The sequence below is a fragment of the Megalobrama amblycephala genome, linkage group LG1, assembly GCF_018812025.1.
Source record: "Megalobrama amblycephala isolate DHTTF-2021 linkage group LG1, ASM1881202v1, whole genome shotgun sequence".
NCBI classification, from domain to species: Eukaryota; Metazoa; Chordata; class Actinopteri; order Cypriniformes; family Xenocyprididae; genus Megalobrama; species Megalobrama amblycephala.
This window is the reverse complement of record NC_063044.1, coordinates 2,632,388-2,659,079: the sequence shown is the minus strand read 5'-3', so window position 1 is coordinate 2,659,079 and position 26,692 is coordinate 2,632,388. Positions and strand designations below refer to the sequence as shown.

Below are 26,692 nucleotides of genomic sequence, written 5' to 3'. Positions count from 1 at the left end.
GTTAACAAAACACACCATCTATCTCACGCACAGCACTAGTTCATAAAGCACCATTTCTCCTTGTCTGCGCTGATAGATCAGTATGTCTGTGAGATGTATAGTGAACTGGCTGGCAGCATGTAATGTAGCAAATCGTCATTCCTACAAATGAGTTTCATCAAACTGGCTGTGAATCACTTGCAAAGTGAAATTCTGACACATCTGTCCTCCGAGCAACAGCATCTGGCCCAACACAGATGTTCATTTATGAATGAAGTTATACACAGCCACCAACACACACTTATCAATTCATCAGTCATGAAACATCAATGTGTACGCTCATATAAATAGACAAGACACCGCTGTACTGAGAGCGAACCACAGATAAAAACCTGCCTTAGATTCTGTCAATGTTTATCTCTTTCCTGTCTCAAAGCAAACTAAAAAAGGTTTGACTGGTTTCTGTGACGCTCTTAAAATATGCAACACTAGTTTAGTACATCAGATAACATCAGCTACTCGAAACCAAGAACAATGAACACTTAAAAGCAGTGCTTTACCTACTGAGAGTAAAGAAAGGATATGCAGAACTAAACGTTGTTACAAACAATATAATGTTTTAACACAGTGGCTGAACTAAAGATAAAATCAAACTAATTTCCGTGTTTATGAAATACTGGGGTGGCAGAGAAAATAAAATTTTTAAATTACTATTAATTTAGCATTTCAAAACTTTGTACTAAAACGAATTGTTTTCAGTGTTGAACATTTATGCACCTTGTTAACATTCGCAAGTAACTATAATCAGCTTTGCAACACTTTGTCCTTACATAATTTACATAATTTTAGGGTTGTCACTAACGATTATTTTGGTAATCAATCGATTATTTTGACGATTAATCGAGTAATCACATTTTTGGGGGTAATATAAATAGAAAATGCATTATGGATTATAACAAATGCCTGCAGAGGGCGCCAACAGCCTAGTGATTGATGTTGTTACGCAGCAGATTAAATCCTTAATATTGCCAATATTTACTCAAATTGAATCGAGGAACCGTGACAGCATAATTTATTAATCTAAGTTAATGTTAACTTCTAAATATAATACATTTTTAACCTTTTAAATAACCAAACACGAATGAAAAATAAATTGAATTATAATACATGGAACAACAGTAATATTGATGCTTGCCTTAACAAAACACCACTTATTAAAAAAAAAAAAAAAAATCATTCAACACTAAAAATACAAACAATTAATATATACATGGATCAATATATCAATATATAATTAATATATACAAAAGTACCACAATACACTGTGAACACAAAGTGATAAAAATGAGTTGAAAGATGTTAAAAATGTGGGAAAGAGTTCAAAGTGTGGGAGACAGTCCCTGGTTTCCCACAGTTCTTAGATATATGATTAGGGCACTCAATATAACTGACTCGCTGAATTAGTCAAAAAAGCCATTTTCAGGTCAAACTGTATGTGGCTTTGTGTGTATGTCCAGAGGGCAAGATAGTAGCTAATTTAGGGTGTAGAAGCAAAGACAGTGGCAGTCTGAGGGTGACAGAGAGCAGTCTGATACGGGGAAGGGAAGTGACACGGTCAGTTACCAGCAGCCGTCGCTCTGCCCTTATCAAGGGGCCTGGAAGAGCCGGACAAAGCGGCTGCAATGTGCATCTGTGTCCGTCACAAACACCTTCTTTGCGTCAAGAATTGAGACAAAGATAGGACTGAGATCCGTAGAGCTCAATGGGGAGACACAGAAATTGCGAAAATACCCAGAAAGCACTGATAAAACGAAGGAAGGGAAACAAACGTGCAGATAGACAGCGAGAAGCAGTGTGAAAATAGCTGAAGCACTCAAGGACTGCTCTTCTGTAAAGTCTCGAAGGAGTTCTGGAAAAGTAACGACTTTTTAAAGGGCTTCATTCCCACAGATGACGAGCTTCCAGCTCTACAGGATGCATACATTATCATTCCCATGACACGTGGCCATTTTCTTCCATTCTGCTTTTCTTTTTCTGTGTCACGTTCGTGCATTCTTGTTCTCTGAATCACATGTGGACTCTGTAAGTGGCAAAAGGACTGTTTTTTTTTTGTTGATGTTTTATCATCTTTGAAGTAGTCTTAAAATGAGACAAAAGCAAACATGAGAGTGAAACCCAATTTAACAAAGCCCAAACGTGACAGTGAAACCAAAATGGAGGTCTAGACGATAACTCTTGCAAGTGAAACTCTGAGATGGTTCCCATCTAGACACGACCATGTCCAAGTAACATCTAAACTGTTTAAACACAACTGGAAAACAGGACGTACTCAGCTCGTTTTGACTTTAACCCAGATACCAAGTCGTCAGCTCTCCCTCTGGCAGAACGGGAGCTCAAAATAGCACTGAAGTTTAGATGTTATCGCTCTTCGTGTCTGGTGCAGCGGACGTCTCATGAATGACTAGACAATTTTCTAAGAAGTGGATCACGACTTTCTTTGGAAAAAGATAATATAGTTGATCACATGTACTGGGCAGGCACATCAATATTTTATTGGTTTTGCTGGAAGTCCTGTGTCATCCTTTCTGTGAATACACGTACAAAAACAAGAGGGAAGAAAAGAGGAGAGGTGAAGTGGATATGATTGGACCCGTCGGTTGAGCAAAAAGACAAATATTAGCTGTCAAAAACACTTTTGTACACTGTCAAAACACACCAATCACGCCAACTATGGCACAATGGTCACTGTTCTAGGCTAATCCCAATTCTCTTCACAAGGTCTGGGAATTCGCCATATTACAATAAACCAAATCCCATCTTTCTTTTGAGAAGGGCTCCCCAAAGGTTTACAAAGCTTTGACTACTAACAAGCTCAACTGGTTTAGTGCAATGTAAGTTTGTCCTAATGTCTGTTTGATGAAAAACTGCACTACCATCAATTGAGGTTTAACTACAGGGACAAAAAGACAGACTGTCTCCAACAGAGAAAACGGAGGGCCTGATATATCATCTTGTCTACCATGCTATGAAGGTGTCAAATTATACAACCCGAATTCCGGAAAAGTTGGGACGTTTTTTAAATTTGAATAAAATGAAAACTAAAAGACTTTCAAATCACATGAGCTAATATATTTTATTTACAATAGAACATAGATAACATAAATGTTTAAACAGAGAAATTTTACAATTTTATGCACAAAATGAGCTCATTTCAAATTTGATGCCTTTTGATGCCTTTTAAATGAGCCTTGGCCCACAGGACACAACGGCGCTTCTGGACCATGTTCACATATGGCTTCCTTTTTGCATGATAGAGCTTTAGTTGGCATCTGCAGATGGCACGGCGGATTTTGTTTACCGACAGTGGTTTCTGGAAGTATTCCTGGGCCCATTTAGTAATGTCATTGACACAATCATGCAGATGAGTGATGCAGTGTCGTCTGAGGGCCTGAAGACCACGGGCATCCAATAAAAGTTCTTCGGCCTTGTCCCTTATGCACAGATTTCTCCAGTTTCTCTGAATCTTTTGATGATGTTATGCACTGTAGATGATGAAATTTGCAAAGCCTTTGCAATTTGACGTTGAGCAACATTGTTTTCTACAATCTTTTTACATACTCTTTCACAGATTGGAGAGCCTCTGCCCATCTTTACTTCTGAGAGACTCTGCCTCTCTAAGACATCCCTTTCATGTTACAGACCTGATATCAATTAACTTAATTAGTTGCTAGATGTTCTCCCAGCTGAATCTTTTCAAAATGTCTTGCTTTTTCAGCCATTTGTTGCCCCCGTGCCAAGTTTTTTGAGACCTGTAGCAGGCATCAAATTTGAAATGCGCTTATTTAGTGGATAAAAGTGTAACATTTCTCCGTTTAAACACTTGTTATGTTATCTATGTTCTATTGTGAATAAAATATTGGCTCGTGATTTGAAAGTCTTTTAGTTTTCATTTTATTCAAATTTAAAAAAACGTCACAACTTTTCCGGAATTCGGGTAAATCACCAAACTCAAGTCTAATTCCCATCCACAAAGCTCGCAAACACTAATTAAAACATTGACAATTACAAAGTTTTCAACCACCAATGGACTGCAAAGAAGTCTTTTCCCAAAAAGGCTTGATAAATGGTTAAGGCCATAAGGAATTGTGAGAAGATTTGGGGGTTGACAAAAATGGGGTTAGTGGTTAAATAATGTGAAAGCTGCGTAATGGAACGCAACAGTGGAGAGGAAGTGGGGGTGTGAGAGAGAAGGCACATTAAAACCGAATGTTGTTCAGATAATTACTACTTTGGGATACAATCTACGATGGAACATCTATCCTTAATTTTCTCAAAACAAGGCTGAACTATGTGAGTCTCAATAAGTTAGAGCAGGAGTTTTCCAAACTTTATGCCACAGACCTCCACATCTGATGATCCCCTTTCTAACATAAAAAAACAGCTATATATTTTTATGTATAAAGATGTTTACCATTTTTTTATTAAATATATCATGAAATAAAACCTACCCACCAAAGTACTTAGATGTATAAACTTGAGTAGAAGCATAAAAACTATGGTTATCAATAGAATAAAATAATTGTGATTAATTTGCAGTCAATATACTGTATGTGTGTGTATATACATATATTGTATAATGTAATATATGAACTAGCATAGTCAGATAGCCTCAAAACTAACAAACATGGACTAAAATCCACAAAGCTCCTATTTTGTTTTCATGGGGTCTTTTATGGTGGAATATGGTGAAATATCTGCCTGTGAGTTCATCCATGACTTTCTGAATGTATAATCCAGTCACTCCAAACAGGCTGAGGCATCTCACTGGAATGCAAGGCCTCCTTCCTCCCTGTCTGTCTCTCTCTTACCCCGCTTCCCCTCACACTATCTGCAGACCGGCCCAGCCTTGCCCTGCCCGTCTGAGCCATGTTTTGTCTCCAGCTCTAGGGCCGCATGCTCTTATTCACAGCATTGTTCGTCTGTAAACAAAAGGCTTCCTTTCTCTCCGCCACTCCTTCCTACTTTGCTTCTTAAAACAGTACGGGAAAGACGACGGAGGAAAGGAGAGAAGGGCGGAGAGGTCGACTTGTTGTTAGTGGAGAGCTAGGTGTAATCTCGAATTCGCTTCCTGTTACCGCACTCTCTGGTTTCCCCCCTTTCGTGATTTCGTGAGTAGGGAAGGATTTAGTTTTGCTTTCTCACTCACTGGATTGGTATCTCATTCATTAGGCCGCGTCTTGGCATCCTGTTTGGCTGAGCTCACTTCTGAGTCAAGACGTGCACTTATCAACCGTGAACTCAAATGACCATTCGAGATACTGCTGCCATAAGTGCTACAGGAGGTGCAAAGACATTATCGGATCGGATCGTAGTTCTGGAATCCATTTTCCACTAACTTCTTTACAGTGTCTAGGTCAATCTCTTAGTCAGAGATCTGAAAGACCTCTTAGTCACAAACTGTAGGCCACATAAGACCGAAAGAAAAGACAAGACTGTGCATCATTTATTTTGGGTCACAAATCAAGGGATTGTCCTTTGCAGATAATTAAAGCTTGCCTGACAGACAACATTTCCACCTTGAGTGAAAAATTTACCTGGTGGAAAAGTGCCTGAATCATGTACATTTACAATTTAAAACTATAGTTTATTGTCAGAGACACAAAATAGCAGAAGCACAACATAAAACAAATCCAGTTCACAAACTACAGTCACAAATAGGTTGACTGAAACAACAAAGTAACCTTCCTACACTGCTTTGAATCTAGGGCTGCAACAACTAATCAATAAAATCCATAATAATCGATAATTATAATCGTCATCAACGAATGTCATTATCGATTAGTTGCGTCTGCCCAACATGCATGGAAAACTTCTGCCAGTTGCGTCAAATTATAGAACTGATGGACAAATTGCGCAATACTTTCTTTTTACGGTTATATCTTTATCTGTAAGTGTAAATTCCCATTTTGCATGAAGGCTCATTCTGACAATCTGCGTTAAACTTCAAACTTTACTGAATGAGCGCATGCGCTTCAAACAGATGGGATGCATTAATTAGAGAGGGAGACAATTAAAATTTGCCGTAAAAATGTTCATTTTGCTGAAATATCTCTTGTTGGACAGTAAATTTAGGTTTACAGGCCACGATATACTTCAAACTAAACTGATGTGACATCATTTCGAACAAAATCTGACCAAAACGAACTTTGTTTTGTGCTTGTTTTGGGCGTTCAAAACGGCTTGCCAAAGCGAACTCTCAGGCAAAGTTCGCTTCAGCTGGTTATCACCTTTCGTATTACCATTGGTCCGTTACGTAACGTAATAGGAGGTGTGCGCTGAGGTTTCGCCTTCTTTCACATAGAACTCTTCTCCGACTCATTTCGTGTGTTGAATCCGTCGAGGTAAGATCCCCACGGGTGAAAACATGAACACACTGAAGAGCCGCTTTATAGTAGAAAATGAAGTTGTGCTTCGATGAAATGAGGCAATGACACTGTTTTTCATGATACTGTAAAGCTGCTTGCTTTTAAGCAATCTATTGAATAAAATGCCATATATAAATAAACGTGACGTGACTTTACTGGAGTGCTAATTTGCAGAGCTCTTGCTAACATACCCATGTTGTTATGATCAGATGCTTTTCTTATGCTTTCTATAAAAAAGCCTGCTGTTTTCTCACTTTTGTTGTGTTTATTTTGTTACTGAGAGGAAAGCGTGCATCACATATTTACATATAAATCTAAAACGTCGCTCTCAGCAGTGTGGGCGGCTTCAGATGTTCGATTACAGTATCTCGCTGCTCACGTATTTCGAACTTCGAAAGAACTTCACCGTGAGTATATTGGGCCCTTTAAAGGTCAACATGTAATTCAAGTATTTTATGAGAGTGGTAACTGTAAAGGGATAACAGCGTGTAATTGAATATTCTGACACTTACAGGATAAAGAAATGACAGAAACAGGTTACTGTGTCCAGAGTGAATGTGTGTGTTCCTGCTGAACATTCCTCTTATCTGTTAACACTGGGTTTGTGTTTTTCTTTATAATCATTATTATTACCATTATTTTAACGTGGGGATTTAAACTGCCTTTTTGCTTTATAGCTCTTTTGCATATAGCATAGATATATTCACTAAATATGTTTTCATAGCATTCAGTTGGCACGTTTGTTTGAAGGACAGCATTGGGCAGGATGTGGAATAGTGTGTTTTGTCAACAAAATAAAATAAAAAAAGAAAACTGGTCTTTTATCCGATTAATCGAAAAAATAATCGGCCAACTAATCGATTATCAAAATAATCGTTAGTTTCAGTCCTATTTGAATCACCAGCACAACTACAAAATAAATTATACATTTTATTAGTTGTCGATATTTGCAGTTGAATTGAATATGACAAGATAAATGGCAACTTAATGCAAAAATAATGTCAAGAAAACAAGCCTGATACACAAACAAATGGCTCCTATGAACCAGTTCTTTTTATTAAATCAAAAACATATGGCCTTAACTACTGTGTACTTACATTTAAATTAATCATTTGATACAATGCACTTATTGTGTACATACATGTTTTTACATTGTACTTTTAAAAACACCTGCATGCAATTACATCTGTAATTAATTTCTGTAATTACATTTATAATTACACTGTTGACCCATCCCTTACACCATAAACCTACCCATACCACCAAAGCTTTCCCTAACCTTACCCGTATCCACCTCATTAGCAGAAAAAGTGTTTTGCAATTCAATATGAACCCAATAAGTACATTGTACTTGTTTTTTGATAGTAGCTAAGGCCACCTAATATAAAGTGGGACCAGTGCAACCAAAGTAGTCCAATTCACAAACGAATGACATTTTGACAGATTTATTCTTTTTACTAAATCATAACATAAAACAATGCATAACAAGCACAGTCTGATTCATGAACAAACAACTCATATGAACTGGTTCTTTTAATGAATCACTCAAAACAGACTGACAAATCTTTATCTTTAATGGAATCAATTCATTTACTGAACTGCAAGTTATCATTACTTTCCATCTTAAAATATTTGAAGTGTGGACAAAAAAGTTCTGTAGGAATCACTGCATCAAAGGCATATCAAATTACATTAGATTTGATCAACAATTTTAAAACCATAAAAACTACTTGCATGATCTATGAAACATGAAGGTCGGCATTCCTCAATCATAATTGACAAGCATGTGGTTTATTTCAGCAAAAAACTGACCACACGCATTTTTCTTGAAGGGCTTTACTGTTGGTAACATTTATACGTTTTGTGAAGCGAAACCTCCAGGAACAAGATTTCACTGAACCAAAACATTCTGGGAGAAGAAAACAAGAAATTTTGAAAAAAAAAAAAATATTTGCCTGATTGTTCACACTCAGGTTGAATGAAAGTTTAAGTAGAGTTACCTTATGATTAACTTGATGACCTAAATTAATGAAGGTATGTGGGATGTTTCATCTAATCACACCAGGAAGGATTTCGCCAAATTGAACACTAAATCCACCCAACCCATGGTAATGCCCTTTGGCTGCCACTACGGTGTTAATAAAAAACAAACAGCTTTGGATAATTCTTTCAAGTGCAAAAGGTTACATGCATTGTTCTCATGCTCATGTGATGAAAATCAGAAATGAGACAATATCAACCAAAACAATGAAAAGACATATCGTTCACAATATCTCTCTCACCTGAGGTATATGGCTCAAAAATGTGGTGGGGAAACCCAAAGATCCGGGCCATATAACCCAGACCTTTAACACTTCAACAAAAAGGAAAAAGACGTTGTGCACCGGTGGAGGAAGGTCTAGGGTAGTGGGCTCAGACTAAACAACACAGACCTCAGGAAGCCTGGACGACTGCCTAGGTGCACTTTGAGCTGCGTCAGGTAAACATTACGATCTGTTCCCAAATGAGACCACTGCTGTGTGTGGCTCTGCAGACAGACCCTGAATTTATCTACGAGTGGAAAGTTCACATCTGATCTGAGAAGTTTAAGAGAGCAGAAAAGTGAGATGAATATGAGGTTTGCATCACTTTTACACAAGCTATATTATGTAAATGAACTTAAAACAAATAATTATGAAAACAACTTATTGGTTAAAGCTAGCAACCAGCTTACATATTCCAAAGCAACTAGTTTAAGTTGGATTTTCCGGCAGGGAAGGTTTAATAAAGTCTACTGTTTGTCAGAAGACGACGTGTATTTTAGTCTATAGCCATTTATCAATTTAATTCCCACTAGAGACAAACCCTGGCGAGCTTTTCCAACTGTAAACCATTAAGCGCCTCTATCTGATCAACACAGCAGTACTTTCCCATCTGAATCACCCATAAACAGCATGTAGTTTAGCTGAGTTAATTTTCCTAACAATCCATCAGTGTCATCTACGATAAACAGCACTGCTCTTAAAGATCCTATGAATCCAATGAAAGAGCAGAAGAGCAACATATTGACCACAAACGACCAATATTTAGCAATTTTAAACCAATAATGGCACTAGGGTTTCGAGATGGTTAACTACATCTGACTAAACTAAAAATACTGATATTGCTTTCAAAGAACATACATATTTTATACCCCATTGGCAATTTTTTTTCTTGTTTGAAGCACAAATATGACTACATTTACTAAGGTTTATGATTAAAACAGAAACTTGCAACAATTGCATTTGCGTTAATTGACATTTAGCTACTGACTACATGGGTGAAACTCACAAAGCCTGTATAGATTATGTATATGTCACCCCAAAATCAAAGGAAAAAGGAATCACATTGTGCTTAAAGGAAACAACTGGCAAACTGTTTTTACAACAAAAGGAGCAATTTGTTAATGGAGTAAGAAAAGAAACTTATATCTTGAAATATTCTCTGAAAACGAGTCTGAATATCAGTAAAATATTTACTTGAAATCCCCTAAGGGTGCAATATGAAATTAGGCCAATATTTCCTAACAAATCAATAATGTGATCTCCACCACAGCTGTAGGTCTAAATACGAGATGAGAACCAGACATTCATTTGAGGTGAGCATGTTAAGAGATCAGGCAGAGGTCACAACTCCACTGTCAAACACAGACAATTAGATTAAGTGTGCTTATATTAGTTGGCATGACACTTCATGATATCATAGGTTAAAGCATGGGTGTCAAACTCGTATTAGACTGAGGGCAGGATTGGACAAAATTAAACCTTAAAATAGCGTGTTAAACCTGGTTGTACTCATGACACCTGCTCGTCTGGACCTACTAACGTACACTGATTACATTACTTGTCACAGTGTCATTTTGCTTTTTTATAGAAAAAAAAAAAACATTTAGTTCAGTTGGACAACGAACGCTATAATAATAAACTGAAAGCGCCTGCTCTGTTCTAAATGTGATGAGACTAAGGAGAGATGACTGGCAAGACGATGGCAGAGGATTTGGTGTGCAACAGATCCTGGGCATCACTGAAAAACGCTCCCTACACTGAGTAGCATATAAGTGATTGCAAATTCTAAAGTGAAAGTAAAAAGTGAGTACGCATTTAAGAGTGATTACATTTACACAAATTAAACTGGAATTTATAGGAATGTTAAACAACATTATCAATAACATAAAGAGAAACTCTTGGCTAGAAATCATAGTTTTCACGAGTGCAATTTGGCACTCCAGTAAAGTCACAACACGTTTATTTATATACCACTTTATACAATAGATTGTGTAAAAGCAAGCAGCTTTACAGTATTGGACATGAAAAACTTTGGAATTTGTCTTTTTCAATTAGAATTACAACTTCAGTTTCTACTATAAAGCAGCTCTCCATAGTGTTCATGTTTTTACTCATGGATGTCTGACCTCGACGGACTGAACAGAAGAAATAAACTGGAGAAGATTTCAAAGTCAAAGAACGCAAAGCTTCAAAACCTACTTATTACATGATTACCACGGACCAATGGTACTTCAAAAGGTGTTTACTAGCCAGAGCTAACCTTTCTGAAATGTTCACTTTGGCAAGCTGTTTTAAACTCCTGAACAAACACCAAACAAACTTAGTTTTGGCCTGATTTTGTTTGAAATGGCGTCACACCAGTTTGTTCTTCGATTCCTCTTGAAGTACAGTGGGTACGGAAAGTATTCAGACCCCCTTAAATTTTTCACTCTTTGTTATATTGCAGCCATTTGCTAAAATCATTTAAGTTCATTTTTTTTTCCTCTTTAATGTACACACAGCACCCCATATTGACAGAAAAACACAGAATTGTTGACATTTTTGCAGATTTATTAAAAAAGAAAAACTGAAATATCACATGGTCCTAAGTATTCAGACCCTTTGCTGTGACACTCATATATTTAACTCAGGTGCTGTCCATTTCTTCTGATCATCCTTGAGATGGTTCTACACCTTCATTTGAGTCCAGCTGTGTTTGATTATACTGATTGGACTTGATTAGGAAAGCCACACACCTGTCTATATAAGACCTTACAGCTCACAGTGCATGTCAGAGCAAATGAGAATCATGAGGTCAAAGGAACTGCCTGAAGAGCTCAGAGACAGAATTGTGGCAAGGCACAGATCTGGACAAGGTTACAAAAATATTCTGCTGCACTTAAGGTTCCTAAGAGCACAGTGGCCTCCATAATCCTTAAATGGAAGACGTTTGGGATGACCAGAACCCTTCCTAGAGCTGGCCGTCTGGCCAAACTGAGCTATCGGGGGAGAAGAGCCTTGGTGAGAGAGGTAAAGAAGAACCCAAAGATCACTGTGGCTGAGCTCCAGAGATGCAGTCGGGAGATGGGAGAAAGTTGTAGAAAGTCAACCATCACTGCAGCCATCCACCAGTCGGGGTTCTATGGCAGAGTGGCCCGACGGAAGCCTCTCCTCAGTGCAAGACACATGAAAGCCCACCTGAAGGACTCCAAGATGGTGAGAAATAAGATTCTCTGGTCTGATGAGACCAAGATAGAACTTTTTGGCCTTAATTCTAAGCAGTATGTGTGGAGAAAACCAGGCACTGCTCATCACCTGTCCAATACAGTCCCAACAGTGAAGCATGGTGGTGGCAGCATCATGCTGTGGGGGTGTTTTTCAACTGCAGGGACAGGACGACTGGTTGCAATCGAGAGAAAGATGAATGCGGCCAAGTACAGGGATATCCTGGACGAAAACCTTCTCCAGAGTGCTCAGGACCTCAGACTGGGCTGAAGGTTTACCTTCCAACAAGACAATGACCCTAAGCACACAGCTAAAATAACGAAGGAGTGGCTTCACAACAACTCCGTGACTGTTCTTGAATGGCCCAGCAAGAGCCCTGACTTAAACCCAATTGAGCATCTCTGGAGAGACCTAAAAACGTTTACCATCCAACCTGACAGAACTGGAGAGGATCTGCAAAGAGGAATGGCAGAGGATCCCCAAATCCAGGTGTGAAAAACTTGCTAAAACATAAAATAATGAATAAACCATATTGACACAATAAAGTGGTTCTTTCTCCAAAAGCTGGACTAGTCTCCTCTATTATTGACACAAACAACCAGGGAAAGACAGCAAAAAGAGAAAAATGAAAAGAAACTGAAGCCTATAGCCTGTAACACAAAGAACATCCCATAAAAAAGCTATCCCATATGCATTTTATTGTCCCTATGCACAGGTGGTCAGGTATGCCTGACCACAAAACCATGTGAAATTTCTTGAAAGCTGTTCTTGATCTACAGAATTAAAGAGCGCTAATGAGGAATGTCTAGCCAAATGTTTTCATTTTCAGCCAGACATGCGGTGGAAGTTATACGCAGACTTGTCTCAGCTGGCATAGGACCACAAGCCAGTTTCTGATCCTGGATCACATTTCCCCCAGTCCAATCTGGTCAATCAAGGTTTAAAAAAGAAAAAGAAAAAGAAAAACAGACAGCATTATTGCTCTGGGACGTGAAAAACACCTAAACGCTTCTAACATCTTCACACCTGGTCTGAACTATTGCACAGTGCAGCAGTCAGTGCAGTTGGGTTTCTTATTTAAACAGCCTGCGTCTGCATTTCTGTCGCAGCTGTCCTGCTTATCTGGCCGTTACAGTTCAGATGCAGTGGCTTGTAAGCACAACCGTCTCGGCCTTTGCCTTCCAGCAGAGCAGCTGAACCAACAGGAAATCCAGTCTCAGTCTATTAATTGGTGGAACAATTTCAATCATTTGAAGGCTCTCAGTTGGAGAAGAAAAACGCTTACAAATGGTGTGCAATTATTGCACTTTCTTTTCGCCTGCTTTCGATTTGTTGTTTTTTTCCCCTCCTGCCCTTTAAACTCTCTGCTAGAATGCAATTCGGAAATTTGGCAGCCGAGTCGACAGCCATATGCAGCTAAACATGGTGTTTTTACCAGCCGTTTCGTCTGGAGACCCACATGGCTGAAATGGCATTCCATTAACTATTACATCACATTAAGTCTGATGCTAACTAATAAACGCTTTACTCTGAATTTTCTGTAATTAAGTCAATGCCCGAACCCCAGCTATGGATGAGAAATTTCATGCTGGACTTAGACTGCATTGCATGCATACAGTCAACATCACCTATTTTACTTCAGCAATGTGACATTTCTGAGAGACACAGGATATTCAATGAATAATAATAATAATTAAAAAAAATGGTTCTGGACTTGAAAGATAAGAGGGCTTGATGATGTCAGCCAACAAGAAAAGTTGTTTCAGAGGTGGAGCAAGTTATTACATTTTAATGAAAGAATCTGAAGCCAAATATTATGTCTTTGAAATAACATGCACAACATGATAAGGAATGAGTATTATGAAAGAAAATAGAATCTACACTTTATTTTAAATGTATAATCTTTCTGTGCAGCCTGAGAATAAAAATACAAGGACCCTATTTATGTTACGCTAAAGCATGTCTAGACAACTGTAATTGTGATATATGATTAAAAAAGGGAATAAAGAAAAACAGAGGGGAAAAGAACGAGGAGATGCCAAACCACACGGTGAGTCACACAGCAAACCTCTGCATGACAACGATTCTCACAGTGAGATGAAGGGCATTTCCTTGGCAGAAAAAAATGATGGCAAAGTTAGTCACATCGAATGTATGAGAGACGTGATGGATAACACAAGGGAATTGCATTCGGATTCTTCAGCTCTATGGATGTGACAACTTTCCATCTTTGTTATAAGTCCTTTCCTACTGCATCTGTTTTAAGTCTTCAGACTTTTCACAATCAAAAGAAAAAAAAAAAGAAATCACATTTCGCATAAAGAAAATTAAGCCTATTTATTGAGACCATTTTACATTGTAAAATTATTTTAATGATGATTGAACATGTTCCCCTCATTACTATAATTCATCCAGACTTATTCTCAATTGTGTATGATCATTTGAATAATACATTGATCTAATATGCATTGCAGTAATGACAATTGTTTTTAGGGATGGGTGACGCTACTTACTTTGCTTTCGATTTGAAACCAAGTACTATCATTGACAATATCACACAAATATTAATACCACTACTAATAAAGCTATTAAATGTACATTTTTAGCAGTTTTTGAGGAGAAAATTAGCAATAACAGCCATTTACCATTATATTTGAAAGCCACCCTTTATACATTTAATAGGCCAAAAAATAGGTCAAAATGACTAATACTTCAGGACCAAACCACCAATCCCTAATTATTTTACATTAGAGTAATTAGAATTAATAGGTAAAAAATGCTAATAATCGGAATAGCTCTAAAAACAGGCTTTATTTCCTTTAAGCACAATACAATTCCTTTTTCATTTGTATTTGGGATGAAATATTGACTTGATCTAGACAGGTTTTGTGAGATTCATCCATGTTGTTAGTAGCTAAATGTCAAACTACCACACAAAAGGAAATGTTGCAAGTTTAACTGCACGTACACTAAAGAAGAGATCCTGAGATTGCAATCCTGGGCTACCATCATGGTTACTCCTAAGGGACGGGCAGTAAAAACAGGCCAGGCCTAAAAAAACAAGATTGCAGACGTAGGTTGTTGATGAATCTGAATCCACTTTAAAGGGTAAGGGGAGTCCTTTCGTAGTGATTTTGCATTCCATGAATGCCACTCAACACCACAAATCATCCCGGGTCTACAAAGACCTGCAATGCCATTAGATCCTGCTAGAGTCTTACTTGATAATGGTATACTTGATCCTTGCACATATATTAATAACCAAGTAATGATATTAGCCTATTAACATCAGAAACCAACGTTGAACAGTAGTCTGCTTCAGTAAACATAAGACTACAGCTCTAACTGTCCTCTCCTCTCTAGCTCATTCCATCAGACACTGTGTGTGCTTAAATATTTAATTTGGCTGCTCGCAACGAGTGGAAAGACTTGGAATTTGCCGGAGCGCTGATCCTGGAGGCGCATCAAACATGGCCGCTGTCATCTGCCTCAACGTCCACTCGTGTTTATTTAGCTGTTTGTATCAAAACCACTCCAAATAAATAATTGTGACCAAGAGGATTGTATGTTGTCATCTATTAGAGCGATAATACGACCAAGATGGGCACTGAAAGCACGAGATCACCTTCAACATGATTCAGTAAACAAAAAACAAACTAGCTAAATTGTATCGCTGAAATCTCTCAGATTTCATTAAAAATATCTTAATTTGTGATCTGAAGATGAACGAAGGTCTTACGGGTGTGGAACGACATGAGTGTGAGTAATTAATGACAGAATTTTCATTTTTGGGTGAACTAACCCTTTAAGCGCTCAAGTACACGTATAAAGCTTGCCGTAGTGCATCAGCAAAAGTAGTGATTATGAATGTGTCAGCAAGAAGACAAAATAAAAAGAAAAGAAAAAAAGACAAAAGAAGACACATTGACGTTTTCTGAGGCAATGTCGGCTGCAAAGATAAAGTTCACGACACTGACTCTCATCTGCAAAGTATAGTGGTTATAGAGACAAATACATGTTGAGTTAAACATACAGCACCGCTTTACTAATTTAGATTCCACACTCCGCGCAAACACTTGGATATGTGCCTAATAATAGCGCACATTTATCTAGGTTAACGTTTGAGTGAGCGGCCATGTAAAGTGGCTAACGTTAGGCTACTACTTACATGAGGTCGATGAATGATAGGCGAACATTTGTATTTCTTGCCTGACATTATTACTACATGGACTTAAAAAAAACTTTAGAGATTTTTTTTTCTTTCTGCGACTAACCAACTAATTTAAATCTGGTCGACTAAGCTGCTTTTCGTCGACTATCATTAACTCGACTATTAGCGGGGCATCCCTACCTTTTAATAAAGCATAATGGCTGAATTGTACAAAGTCGTGATCACAATTTGAACAAATCGTCATAATAGTCAGGCAATTATAATCCATTAAAGCCATATGGAATATGGACCCTTTTCACATTTCTGGGGTTCTCAAAAGCAGAAGTCATCATTGTTGGGTAAACTTTAATAGTGATGAACGGATACTAAAAATATAATTTTTGCATTCCTATTTGCTCCAGTAGTCAAAGAATTTTTTTTTGTTGTTGAGAAAATAGTGAGCGATTGTCAAATTTGCAAACGCTCACACAGCAGCGTTAACTAGTTTTCTGTTATAAATAAAAATGAAAGCATAAAACACTTTGCTAGATTTACAACATTAATAACTGTGCAAACATTCTGTGACCATAAAGGGTCCATTAGCCAAGAGAAGATATGCTCTTCAGTGATTTTACCTCAGTTAAGAGGTGTTCTTACTTAGGCACAACTGAAGCAAACCATGGTAAAATCACTGTAATGCACAGCCTTTGATGCCCTTGCCACTGAAATGGCTTGCACTGAAAAATCTGTATGCATGTACAGCAGCCACAGTGAAGCTGTCTTCATAATAAAGCACATCAGAGAGACATTAAAACGCTTTCAACCAAAGAGGGCATCTTGATTCCTGAAAAATGAGTTGCACTGTGGTACAACTAGGTTAATCTCCTATATAGTGAAGCACTTGGAACCAGTAGTAAGCTGCGAGATGACAGCAGGTCAGTCATTGTAAAAATTTTATCCTCATTCCAACCCACAGTGCAGTGAAAATAGCTCATTTAAGGGTGCAACAGCAACCAGGGAGGAAAATGAGCTCTTTCTATATGCGAGAGCCAGACATCTCCAGAGCTCCACAGACGAATCTTCAAGTCTCACAGACTGCTGCTTCCTCCCACAACCACACCACTGGGTCATGATGAATACTACAACATCCTGCTGCATACTTGGAGGTTGATTTCACTGCACAGTATGCTTCATTGTGGAACTCATTCCCTGAGGTCATGAACAGAAACTTTTATAGAGACAGACTGATAATCAGGCTGTCCAATATTTTTCACTGATATTCACATTTTTGGCTCTTCAACATCGGGTCTCGTTGCCATTTGGTGGGTCTTTAAAGAAAACCACGCATCAACAACCGAGAGTTCAACAGGAAACAGCAGTGCTCACAGGAAACACAACTTACTTACTGTTTGAATAAATCACCCTTCTTTTTATGTAACAACCATCTATTCAGACGTGAAAAGTAACATTTTAAACGTAGGCCAAATAAACATATAGGCACTCATTATTAAAATATTCATCATGATTTTTATGTCTTTATTGTTGTAGTCAAATGATTAAGCTATTTATTAATGGCAAAAATATAAATAAAACAATAATTAAAAATGATCTCATTGGGCATGCAAAAAACAAACAAACAATCGTAATAGTTGTTAAATATTTAATATATCTCTAATATTTTAATTTTCCTAAGTGAAACCTGCAGTTCTGATATTGTAAACAATCATAGCTTTTACAAATTATCGATCAGCTGACAATGTTTTTAAGACAAAAAACCAATTTCCTCTAGATTTACATTGGAATAGTTTCGAATAGACAATATGTAGAACCAATTTTAATTGTTTTACTTTTTTAACAACGATAAATTAAAGCACAACAATAAAAACATAAGAATTATGGATATTTTAATAACAAAAAAATAAATAATTAAAACTTTTGACAAAAAAAAAAGTCTTCAATAGCTCAGGATACAAAGTGGACAAGGCTCTAAGCAGAGATTTGGAACAAAATGTTGCTTTTTATCAGTAGATCTACATTAAAGGTGCAGTAAGCGATTTCTGAGAAACACTGTTGATATTTGAAATCAACCACACCCCTCCCTTCATTGCTCCACCCCCAAAATCCAGAAACAAGCGATGCAAGATTGGATGTCTCCTTATCATAGCTGAAGCGAAGAAAAATAATGCTTTGCGAAAAACAAAGTGAAGATGACGAACGAACAACAAGCAAGAACAAACAATGAACATATAGTACACAAGAGTGTATACAACCAAGAGTTTACTGTTCGTCGCCAGCAGCACATCAGCTCCAGACAAACAATGACACTCAAAACTGTCCTGTTACGAGAGTTAATATTACTACAGCAGCATATCTTGCTTCTGTGAAACATTGCAAAACCAATGTTACTCACGTATGGAGCAGAAACAGTGCAACCTTGGCGTCCTTTTTCAGGACTTCCCGCTTAGTTCTCTCCAGCTCTAGAAAGCTTTTCTATTTTTAATGCGGGTCCTAAAGCACTTGCCTGATCAGAACCCTTCTTTTTCCAGTGATATTCCTCTGATCTTTTGTAATGTCTCTCAGCCATCTCTCTTTCTACAGTCTTCAAATCTCCCTCTTGCTCACTCTCTCTCCTCCCCCCTACTGCTGATTGGCTACATGTGTGTTGTGCTAGTCCGATCCACTTTCAACAACGTTTCTCAAAAATTGCTTACTGCACCTTTAAGAAACTGATAACTGACAATATTACAATATTAATATTGATGCAAAATATTGGTCTAACCAACTATCAGTAAGGGTTAGGGTTAGGGTTAGGAACTTTGCAAAGGAAGCACGTTCTTGCATGGACTGCCCGTCTAAATAAATGTGTTAATTCGACATGCAAATGCCATCACACCACGTCTGCACGGCAAGCCAGATGCCAGCTATTCTTTTTTTTTTATTCAAACTGTTTTGCGTTCTTGTGTAGGCTTTTTCACAACGACAAAACTCCACAGCACAAGGTAGCTAGTGTCCAAGTTGTATGCTTTTAAGTATATTTGAATGGCAAATGTATGTATCTTCCTAAAACCACAATAAAAATGATTCAACACATCATTACATTTCATACATGAAATGAAGCTTAGAGTTTCCAGTGTTCATTAAGGTGTAAGGTTGTTCTTTGTAAAACTGCTCAAAACAATGTTTTGTAAAAACAAATACACTGAATTGAGTTTTCATACATTGAAATGAGCAAACTGTAATTTCTATCAAAATATGCATCTAAAATACCAAGGAGGAAAATACTGAACAAGGAAGGGATGAAGGAGATTGATATGAAGATGTGAAATGAACATACTGAGAACTTTATCTTATTATATAAAAACAACTTCGTCCATATATTTCCTTCGGGGACATATGCATTTAAAAAAGATTAACAAATCGCAATATATTTTATTGCAATACTCAGCATAACGCAAAATGTTTGCAATAATACCGTATCTTGATGGAAGGGCTCCACTATTGACATTTCTTGTGTAAAATCGATACTACAGGTTCAAAACGTTTAATCCCTGCTAAATGTAAATGGTTATTAGTAATTGGTCAAATAGTTTGTCAGTGCCACATGGTGCAAACATTTCAAATACAATAAGACTAAACAATTGCAGACTATGTGATTACAAGCAACATGATTTCTTAAACCCACCCACATCTTGGATTTGGCGCAAATGACTACATAAAAATACGCTTTAAATGTTTTGTTAATTATTTCACTGAATTTACCAATAAGCCATATCGTTCGTGGAACCAATTGCCAAGTCATTATTAAAAGCCCTAGATCCATGCATGCGCTTTAAAAAGCACATTAAAGATACTCGCAACGCAACTTGGAGAATGTAAACAATGAACGCATAAGAAATATAATTGTTGCGTTCGCGCTCCATTGAGGCTCCATTACGACGTTGTCCAGCCTGTTAAAGAACGCAACGTTGCAAAAAAACGCCGGTTTCGGTCATATATTCGCCATAAAGCAAAAAAATCATTTTTATTTTGACAATTAAACACACTAGAGTGCATTTAAATGGAAGTCCTCATGTAAAGACTGAACACCACAATGACTTACAGCAGTAGCTGTTAGCCAGCTAGCCAGTTTCAGATGAAACTGTACGATGTCGCAAATTCCTTACCTGTTAAACGCAACTTGACGGGGCCATTTCTTCTAACTCCTTGATTAGACATGTCCTTGTCGCTTATCCAGGATGACTATTACTGAAAACGAGTCGAATGTTGTATAGAGTTGCTTTTTGGTTCTTCTCAACGCCAGTTTCACAGTGAACAGAAAATAATGGAGTCACGGTCCTGTGGCCCGGATGTGCACAGCCCTGCCATGTCTACATACATATACACACACTCGCGAGGCGGCTTTAACGGGCTGCTCGTATTTCTACCCTCTGCGAAAGTAAATCCACTACGTTCCCTAAAAAGACCCGCTTACAGAGACCTCCTGAAGTTCTCCGCATTTTCCACGAACGAACCGCACTCGGGCTCTGCTGCCATTCCAATGAGACCTTGAGGGAAAAGTTGTATCGCTACAGACGGCTGAATTGAGGAAATGTGGTTTGTTAGGTGTCTGGCATCTGCTGAGCCACTAAAACCGCCCAAACGGTGACATCAGACCTACTTGTTATTCATAGAGCTCTGTAATCCATACTTATATATCACATACGGAATCACTCTTTCCCCACCATTACTTATATTTATTTACTTGGATAAAGATGAGACACACACAAAAAACAAACTTTTGTTCTTTTACATTTTTTATTTACAACAAGTAAAATTGAAACAGATTCATATGTACAACTTGGAGCATGAGGTCCTCACATAGAATAACATGAACAAGACAAGTGGTGTGCAGAAATGACTGGAACAATCACATACAAAACAAACACGGATCAGATATTCAGAAGTTGAAAGTGCTTTGGTTTTCATTGATCTGGAACGCATAGCCATCGGTTGTAGCCTCGGGGGCGACACATTCGTCCTCTTCCTCCTGCAAGATGGAAACATAACGTTTAAGAACAGCCACATGCACCACTTTCCAAACACTTAAAGGAGGATGAGATGCTTATTTTTGCAAATTAACTCAACTGAGCAAATTGTTAAAGGGTTAGTTCACCCCAAAATGAAAATTCTGTCATTTATTACTCACCCTCATGCCTTTCCACACCCGTAAGACCTTTGTTCATCTTCAGAACACAAATTAAGATATTTTTGTTGAAATCAGATGGCTCAGTGAGGCCTCCATAGGGAGCAATGACACTTCCTCTCTCTAGATCCATGAATGTACGGTTCATGCGAGTACAGTGGTTCAATATTAATTTTATAAAGCGACAAGAATTTTTGGTGCGCCAAAAAAAAAACAAAAAACAAAAAAAAAAAACAAAAAACAAAAAAACAGAAACACAAAATAACGACTTGTATAGTGATGGCCGATTTCAAAACACTGCTTCAGAGCATAAATTAATCAGTGTATCGAATCACAATTCGGGTCACTTGACTTTGGTGCTCCGAACAGCACATTCGATACACTGATTCATAACGCTCCGATGCTTCCTGAAGCATCGTTTTGAAATCGGCCATCACTATACAAGTTGTTATTTTGGCGCACCAAAAATATTCTTGTCGCTTTATAATATTAATATTGAACCGCTGTACTCACATGAACTGATTTAAATATGTTTTTAGTACATTAATGGATCTTGAGAGAGGAAATGTCATTGCTCCCTATGAAGGCCTCACGGAGCCATCGGATTTCAACTAAAATATCTTAATTTGTGTTCCGAAGATGAACGAAGGTCTTACGGGTGTGGAACGGCATGAGGGCGAGTAAATGACAGAATTTTCATTTTTGGGTGAACTAACCCTTTGATCAAACCTACAATGTTTAATACATCACTAAAGATTTTAACATTCAACCAACCTCTCCAGAGAAGTACTTTTCAATAAGGTTGAGGGAGGCCTTGTACACCATTTCATTTTCATGCGACTGCAAAGCTTCGATTTTGTCCAGGCCGCCACATTCCTCAATCATCAGAGACAGCTTATCGACCTCACCAATCTTCTCACCAGCCTTAAAAAAATAAAAATAAAAATAAAAATAAAAGGTGACCCTGAACATGAAAATTTAATTAAAATCCCTGATTTAAAGTCACAATGAAACAGAAGTAGCAAAAGATCTTTTGTTCTGTACAGGTCACACATGTGCATTTCATTTTTTTGCAGTAATTAGTTTATCCACAAGGTGGCAGCTGTGCCCTGGGGGCGCTGATTCACAAGGTAGAAAAAAAAAAAAAAAAAAAAAAAAAAAAAAACAGTCCAAAACACATGCAGGCTACAGCGACAACAGAGGCCTATATAGACAAGAGACTGTGTAAAGAGGTTAGAAAGTACCCTCATTTGTACAACTCTAGCAAGAAAGAATACAAATATTTGGGTCGCAACTCATGGCAAGAGATTGCTCAAAACGGCACGCGTCGAACGCCTGTGTACGCTCGCGTGCAAAGTATACTTCACTTGAATTGTAAGGCTGCATTTAATTGTGCTTATAAAAACAAACAAACACGGGTGCTCTGATGGATCTATATAGTTTTATCGGTGGACTCTAAATGCTGATCAGATGACGCAAAACTCACAAGACAATTTTTCTATAAGCAGCTAAAATTGCTTCACTACATTTACCTTTCTGGCAGGTCTACCTGGTGTCTGAAAAGGGCAATAAGTTTACAACATCTTTGTGGAGAGCGGAGACATTGCAATGACCGTAAAAAACTAGGGCTGTGTGATTTTAGTTTCTTTTCTTCACAGTGGTGCACATTCATTCCTCCCTAAAAGCCAAAAGTTAATGTCCAAATCAGCTAGATCAGTGATGGTCGTAAAATACAGTCTACTGTTGCTAAACTGCAGGATGTGCTTGATAATATTTTTAAAAAGTGTTATTAAAACAGCATTAAGCCATGAATATGTTACCGTTCAAGCGGCTTTCTGTGCGCACGCTCTGAGTCGGAGAGGAAGAGTAACAGAACTGTGAGCTTCAGGTTTGCACCCAAATGGTCAAATACACAGAGAAACATGTCAATACCAATTTTCATCTCAATTTTTTGATACTTGAAAAGCATTGTAAAGAACAGCATTATTTCAGTGATTGGTATTAGCCAATACTGCTTCCAGTGATCAGTAATCGGCCCAAAAAATAAATAATATTATATTATATATATATATAAAAATTCTCTCCATCTCTGAGCGTGCGCATATTCATGGCGTAGATCTTTAATTGAGAGGGGGGGTGGGGGGGTATATATTTGTATATATTTCATGTATATATTTTTCCCCCCTTTCTCAATTTTGACCTTGTAATATTTTTCTTCAAAAGATCTATAATACGCATTTAGAAAATAGATAGGGTGAGTTTTCAGTTCATGCTGACTTTAAAGAAATCATACCAAAAAGATATTGGAGATCGCATCCAGGATGACAAGAATAGTTTTGCTGTCCTTAGTGGAGAGCAGGTTCAACAAGGGCTCTAGTATATTGGCCTGAACAAGGTAAACCACTTGCTCTACAGTGCCTCCGCTGGTGTAGTTGGTCACTGCCCATACAGCCTCCTTCTGGGTCTTGTAGTCACCCTGCATAAAGTATGAGAGAAAAATAGTTAATAAAGAACAACTTCATGGACAAGTCATATATTGTGTTCTTATACTGTGGCAACATACCCGTCTGAGAACTTCCACCAGGTAAGGTACAATGCCAGCATTGATGACCTCCTGAATCTGATATTCCCTGCCAGCCGTGATGTTGGACAAAGTCCAGGAAGCCTCCTTTTGAATGTTGTTCTTGTGGTGGCGCAACAGAGCGGGGAACATGGAAAGAGCACCAGCGTTGATCACCGCCTGGGTCTGTTCATCTGTGCCAGTGACAATGTTACCGATTGAGCGCAGTGAAGGGGTCTGTGGGAAGAAAAAAAGAAAATGACATACACAAACACACACCCTCCTATAGCTTCCCTGTATGAGAGCACTAATTTCCATCAACTTACCACAATGGAAAGCTCCCCTGATCCCAATAGCTTCACCAGTTGAGGGACCACACCAGTCTGCACCACCACCTCAATCCTCTCATTGGGCCCATCAGTCAGGTATGAGATGGCCCAGCAGGTGTCTGCCAGCACCTCTTTATCATCATGATGCAGAAGGCGGATAAGTGTTGGCAGTATCTGTTTCACGGCCTCTAGAGGAGGTGCAGGGTTCTTATTGCGGCACAGGTTTGACAGGGTCCAGGTGACGTTCCTCAGGTAACCAGACTGCAGAAGAAGACAGACTGGTTGGTCAAGCCAAAATATTAAAGCTCTGATGCCACCTACTGGTAAAGTATGCTCACTACATTTTAAATAGCAGTTTAAACCCAATAGCGCTAAAACCAAAAACAATGGGAGAATAAACACATGAAAATATTTCACCTTATTTACCTTTGTGTGAACCTTAGTGGTTCTCAAATCATTTCACATCCAAAATTTTAAATGGTTAGTTCACCCAAAAATGAAAATAATGTCATTAATTACTCACCCTCATGTTGTTCTACACCCGTAAGACCTTCGGTCATCTTCGAAACACAAATTACGATTTTTGATTAAATCCGATGGCTCAGTGAGGCCTGCATAGACAGCAATGCCATTGCAACTCAAGGTCCATAAAGTTACTAAAAACATATTTAAAACAGTTCATGTGACTACAGTGGTTCTACCTTAATATTAAAAAGCGATGAGAATACTTTGTGCACATGCATATTATATTATATTACATTACATTGTTGAAAAGTCATTATTTAGTTTTTTTTTTTTGGCGCACAAAAAGTAATCAAGTCGCTTTATAATATTAAGATAGAACCACTGAACTCACATGAACTGATTCAAATATGTTTTTAGTACCTTTATGGACCTTGAGAGTTACAAATTGGCTTTGCTCTGAATAGAGGCCTCACTGAGCCATCTGATTTCATCAACAATATCTTAATTGTGTTCTGAAGATGAACAAAGGTCTTACAGGTGTAGAACGACATGAGGGTGAGTAATTAATGACATCAATTACAATTTTGGGTGAACTAACCCTTTAAATAAATAAAACTAATTTATTATATTATATTATATTATATATAAACAAATATATTTGAAAAATATTTGAATTTAGTATTCATGTTGCTCATTTTTGAGTTGTGACCACCCAGTTGAGGATCACTTTAAAAATCTTTTTATTTTAAATTAAGTTATTTTAAAAAACAACTACTCTTTACAATAAACTTACAGGAAATACAGAGAAGTCAGGAACAGCCAACAGAGCTAATAGAGGGGCAATCGCACCATGCTTAATGACTTTATCTCTGTACGCAGAGCCGTCACCTATAAACACAAAAAGGGCAAAAATACATTCAACCTCATACAACAAGTTAACAAAAATTAATCAATATCATTGAAATGAAATGCTATTGTCCACCCACCAGCAATGTTTCCAAGGGCCCACACTGCCTGCTCGCTAATATGAGCATGTGGTGATGAAATGAGGCTGATGAATGCTGGGACAGCCCCTCCCTGAACCACAGCGCTGGTCTGGTCAGATGTTCCAGACGCAATGTTAGTCAGAGCCCAGGCTGCCTCAAACTGTATAGGAGGAGAGTCTACCAGACCCAAGAAGCTCACGAACTTGGGAATCAGACCAGCACTGATGATACGGTCAATAGGTGGATGCCTCTCTCTTGACAGCAACTTCCTGCATTTCAATAGCACAAATTATAATATGAAAAACATTTGATATAAATGCGTATTTCTATGCATGTAAAAGCCATCTTTTAGGCATTACCTGGCAGCTTGGGTGGCCTGGACTTGAGTCTCCAAGTTATTACTGTTCACACCATTTACAATCTCCTCCACAGTCCAGTGCTGAGCCTGATTGCACAGAACAAAGATCTTATAATGTGTAATACCTAAAAATTAATTATGCAGTGATATCTATCATCTACATACCTGACAGTTCTGGCTTTTCTCTTGAAGGGGAGAGGTGGCCTCATCCGGTAGACTGCTCACGTTTCTCCTTTTCAAAATCTGCTCGTCTTTCTTTGCTTTACGAAGTTCAACATTGACTTCGATCCTTCGACGCCTCAGCTCCTACATTGAAATATTATATGACATTTATATGAGACATAATCGTGGCACATTTGAAAGAAAACAATTGATATCAGCACTTTTTGTTGTATGAGCATGTTTGTTACTTACAGTCACGTCTTTTCCTTTGTTTTTGAACTGAGTGAGTCGTGCAGTGTTCTCGTTTGCAGCAGACATTTTAACGAGGTTTGATTAAACAGTATATCGCAACCTAAAATAAATAAACACTTTCGTGAAAAGATCAACAGAAGTTGTATTACAATCAGTTCGCACTTCAGAAATCAGATATTTTACTAATACTAAAATTATATACATTATACTTCAACTTCAAAAAAGAAGGAACTTACCGCTTCTGACCAAAGGATTGTGAGTGAAGGTGGAAGTATGAAACAGACCTTTAAAAATGCGCTATGGACATTCTGATTGGTCCGTTCGAGCAAAAGCACTT

General features: G+C 37.9%; 2 protein-coding genes across 2 annotated transcripts in view; both read right to left on the bottom strand.

The window, feature by feature from the left end:
• smurf2 (SMAD specific E3 ubiquitin protein ligase 2) overlaps positions 1-20,683 on the bottom strand; it is a 60,641-nt gene extending 39,958 nt beyond the window's left edge. Inside the window, exon 1 of the mRNA XM_048163429.1 lies at positions 20,225-20,683. Within this exon, the coding sequence (XP_048019386.1) occupies positions 20,225-20,276 (52 nt within the window). The 5' untranslated portion in view covers positions 20,277-20,683. The remainder of the gene's footprint in view (positions 1-20,224) is intronic.
• Positions 20,684-20,836: 153 nt separating this feature from the next.
• Positions 20,837-26,651, bottom strand: kpna2 (karyopherin alpha 2 (RAG cohort 1, importin alpha 1)). Its single transcript, XM_048163599.1, has 11 exons — positions 26,592-26,651; positions 26,356-26,455; positions 26,107-26,247; positions 25,943-26,028; positions 25,584-25,852; positions 25,391-25,485; positions 24,130-24,393; positions 23,807-24,040; positions 23,537-23,719; positions 22,018-22,167; positions 20,837-21,087 (listed from the first exon to the last, which is right to left on the bottom strand). The coding sequence occupies exons 2-11, from the start codon at positions 26,419-26,421 to the stop codon at positions 20,998-21,000; spliced, it is 1,578 nt and encodes a 525-aa protein (XP_048019556.1). The 5' UTR covers positions 26,422-26,455; positions 26,592-26,651; the 3' UTR covers positions 20,837-20,997.
• Between the last annotated feature and the right edge of the window lie 41 nt (positions 26,652-26,692).

Coding starts and splice junctions, on each gene's coding strand:
- kpna2 (XM_048163599.1), bottom strand. CDS start 26,421: ATGTCTGCTGCAAACGAGAACACTGCACGACTCACTCAGTTCAAAAAC. Junction 26,029..26,106: donor AGAAAAGCCAGAACTGTCAG/GTATGTAGATGA, acceptor CTGTGCAATCAG/GCTCAGCACTGGACTGTGGA. Junction 21,088..22,017: donor AAAAGTACTTCTCTGGAGAG/GTTGGTTGAATG, acceptor TCCATCTTGCAG/GAGGAAGAGGACGAATGTGT.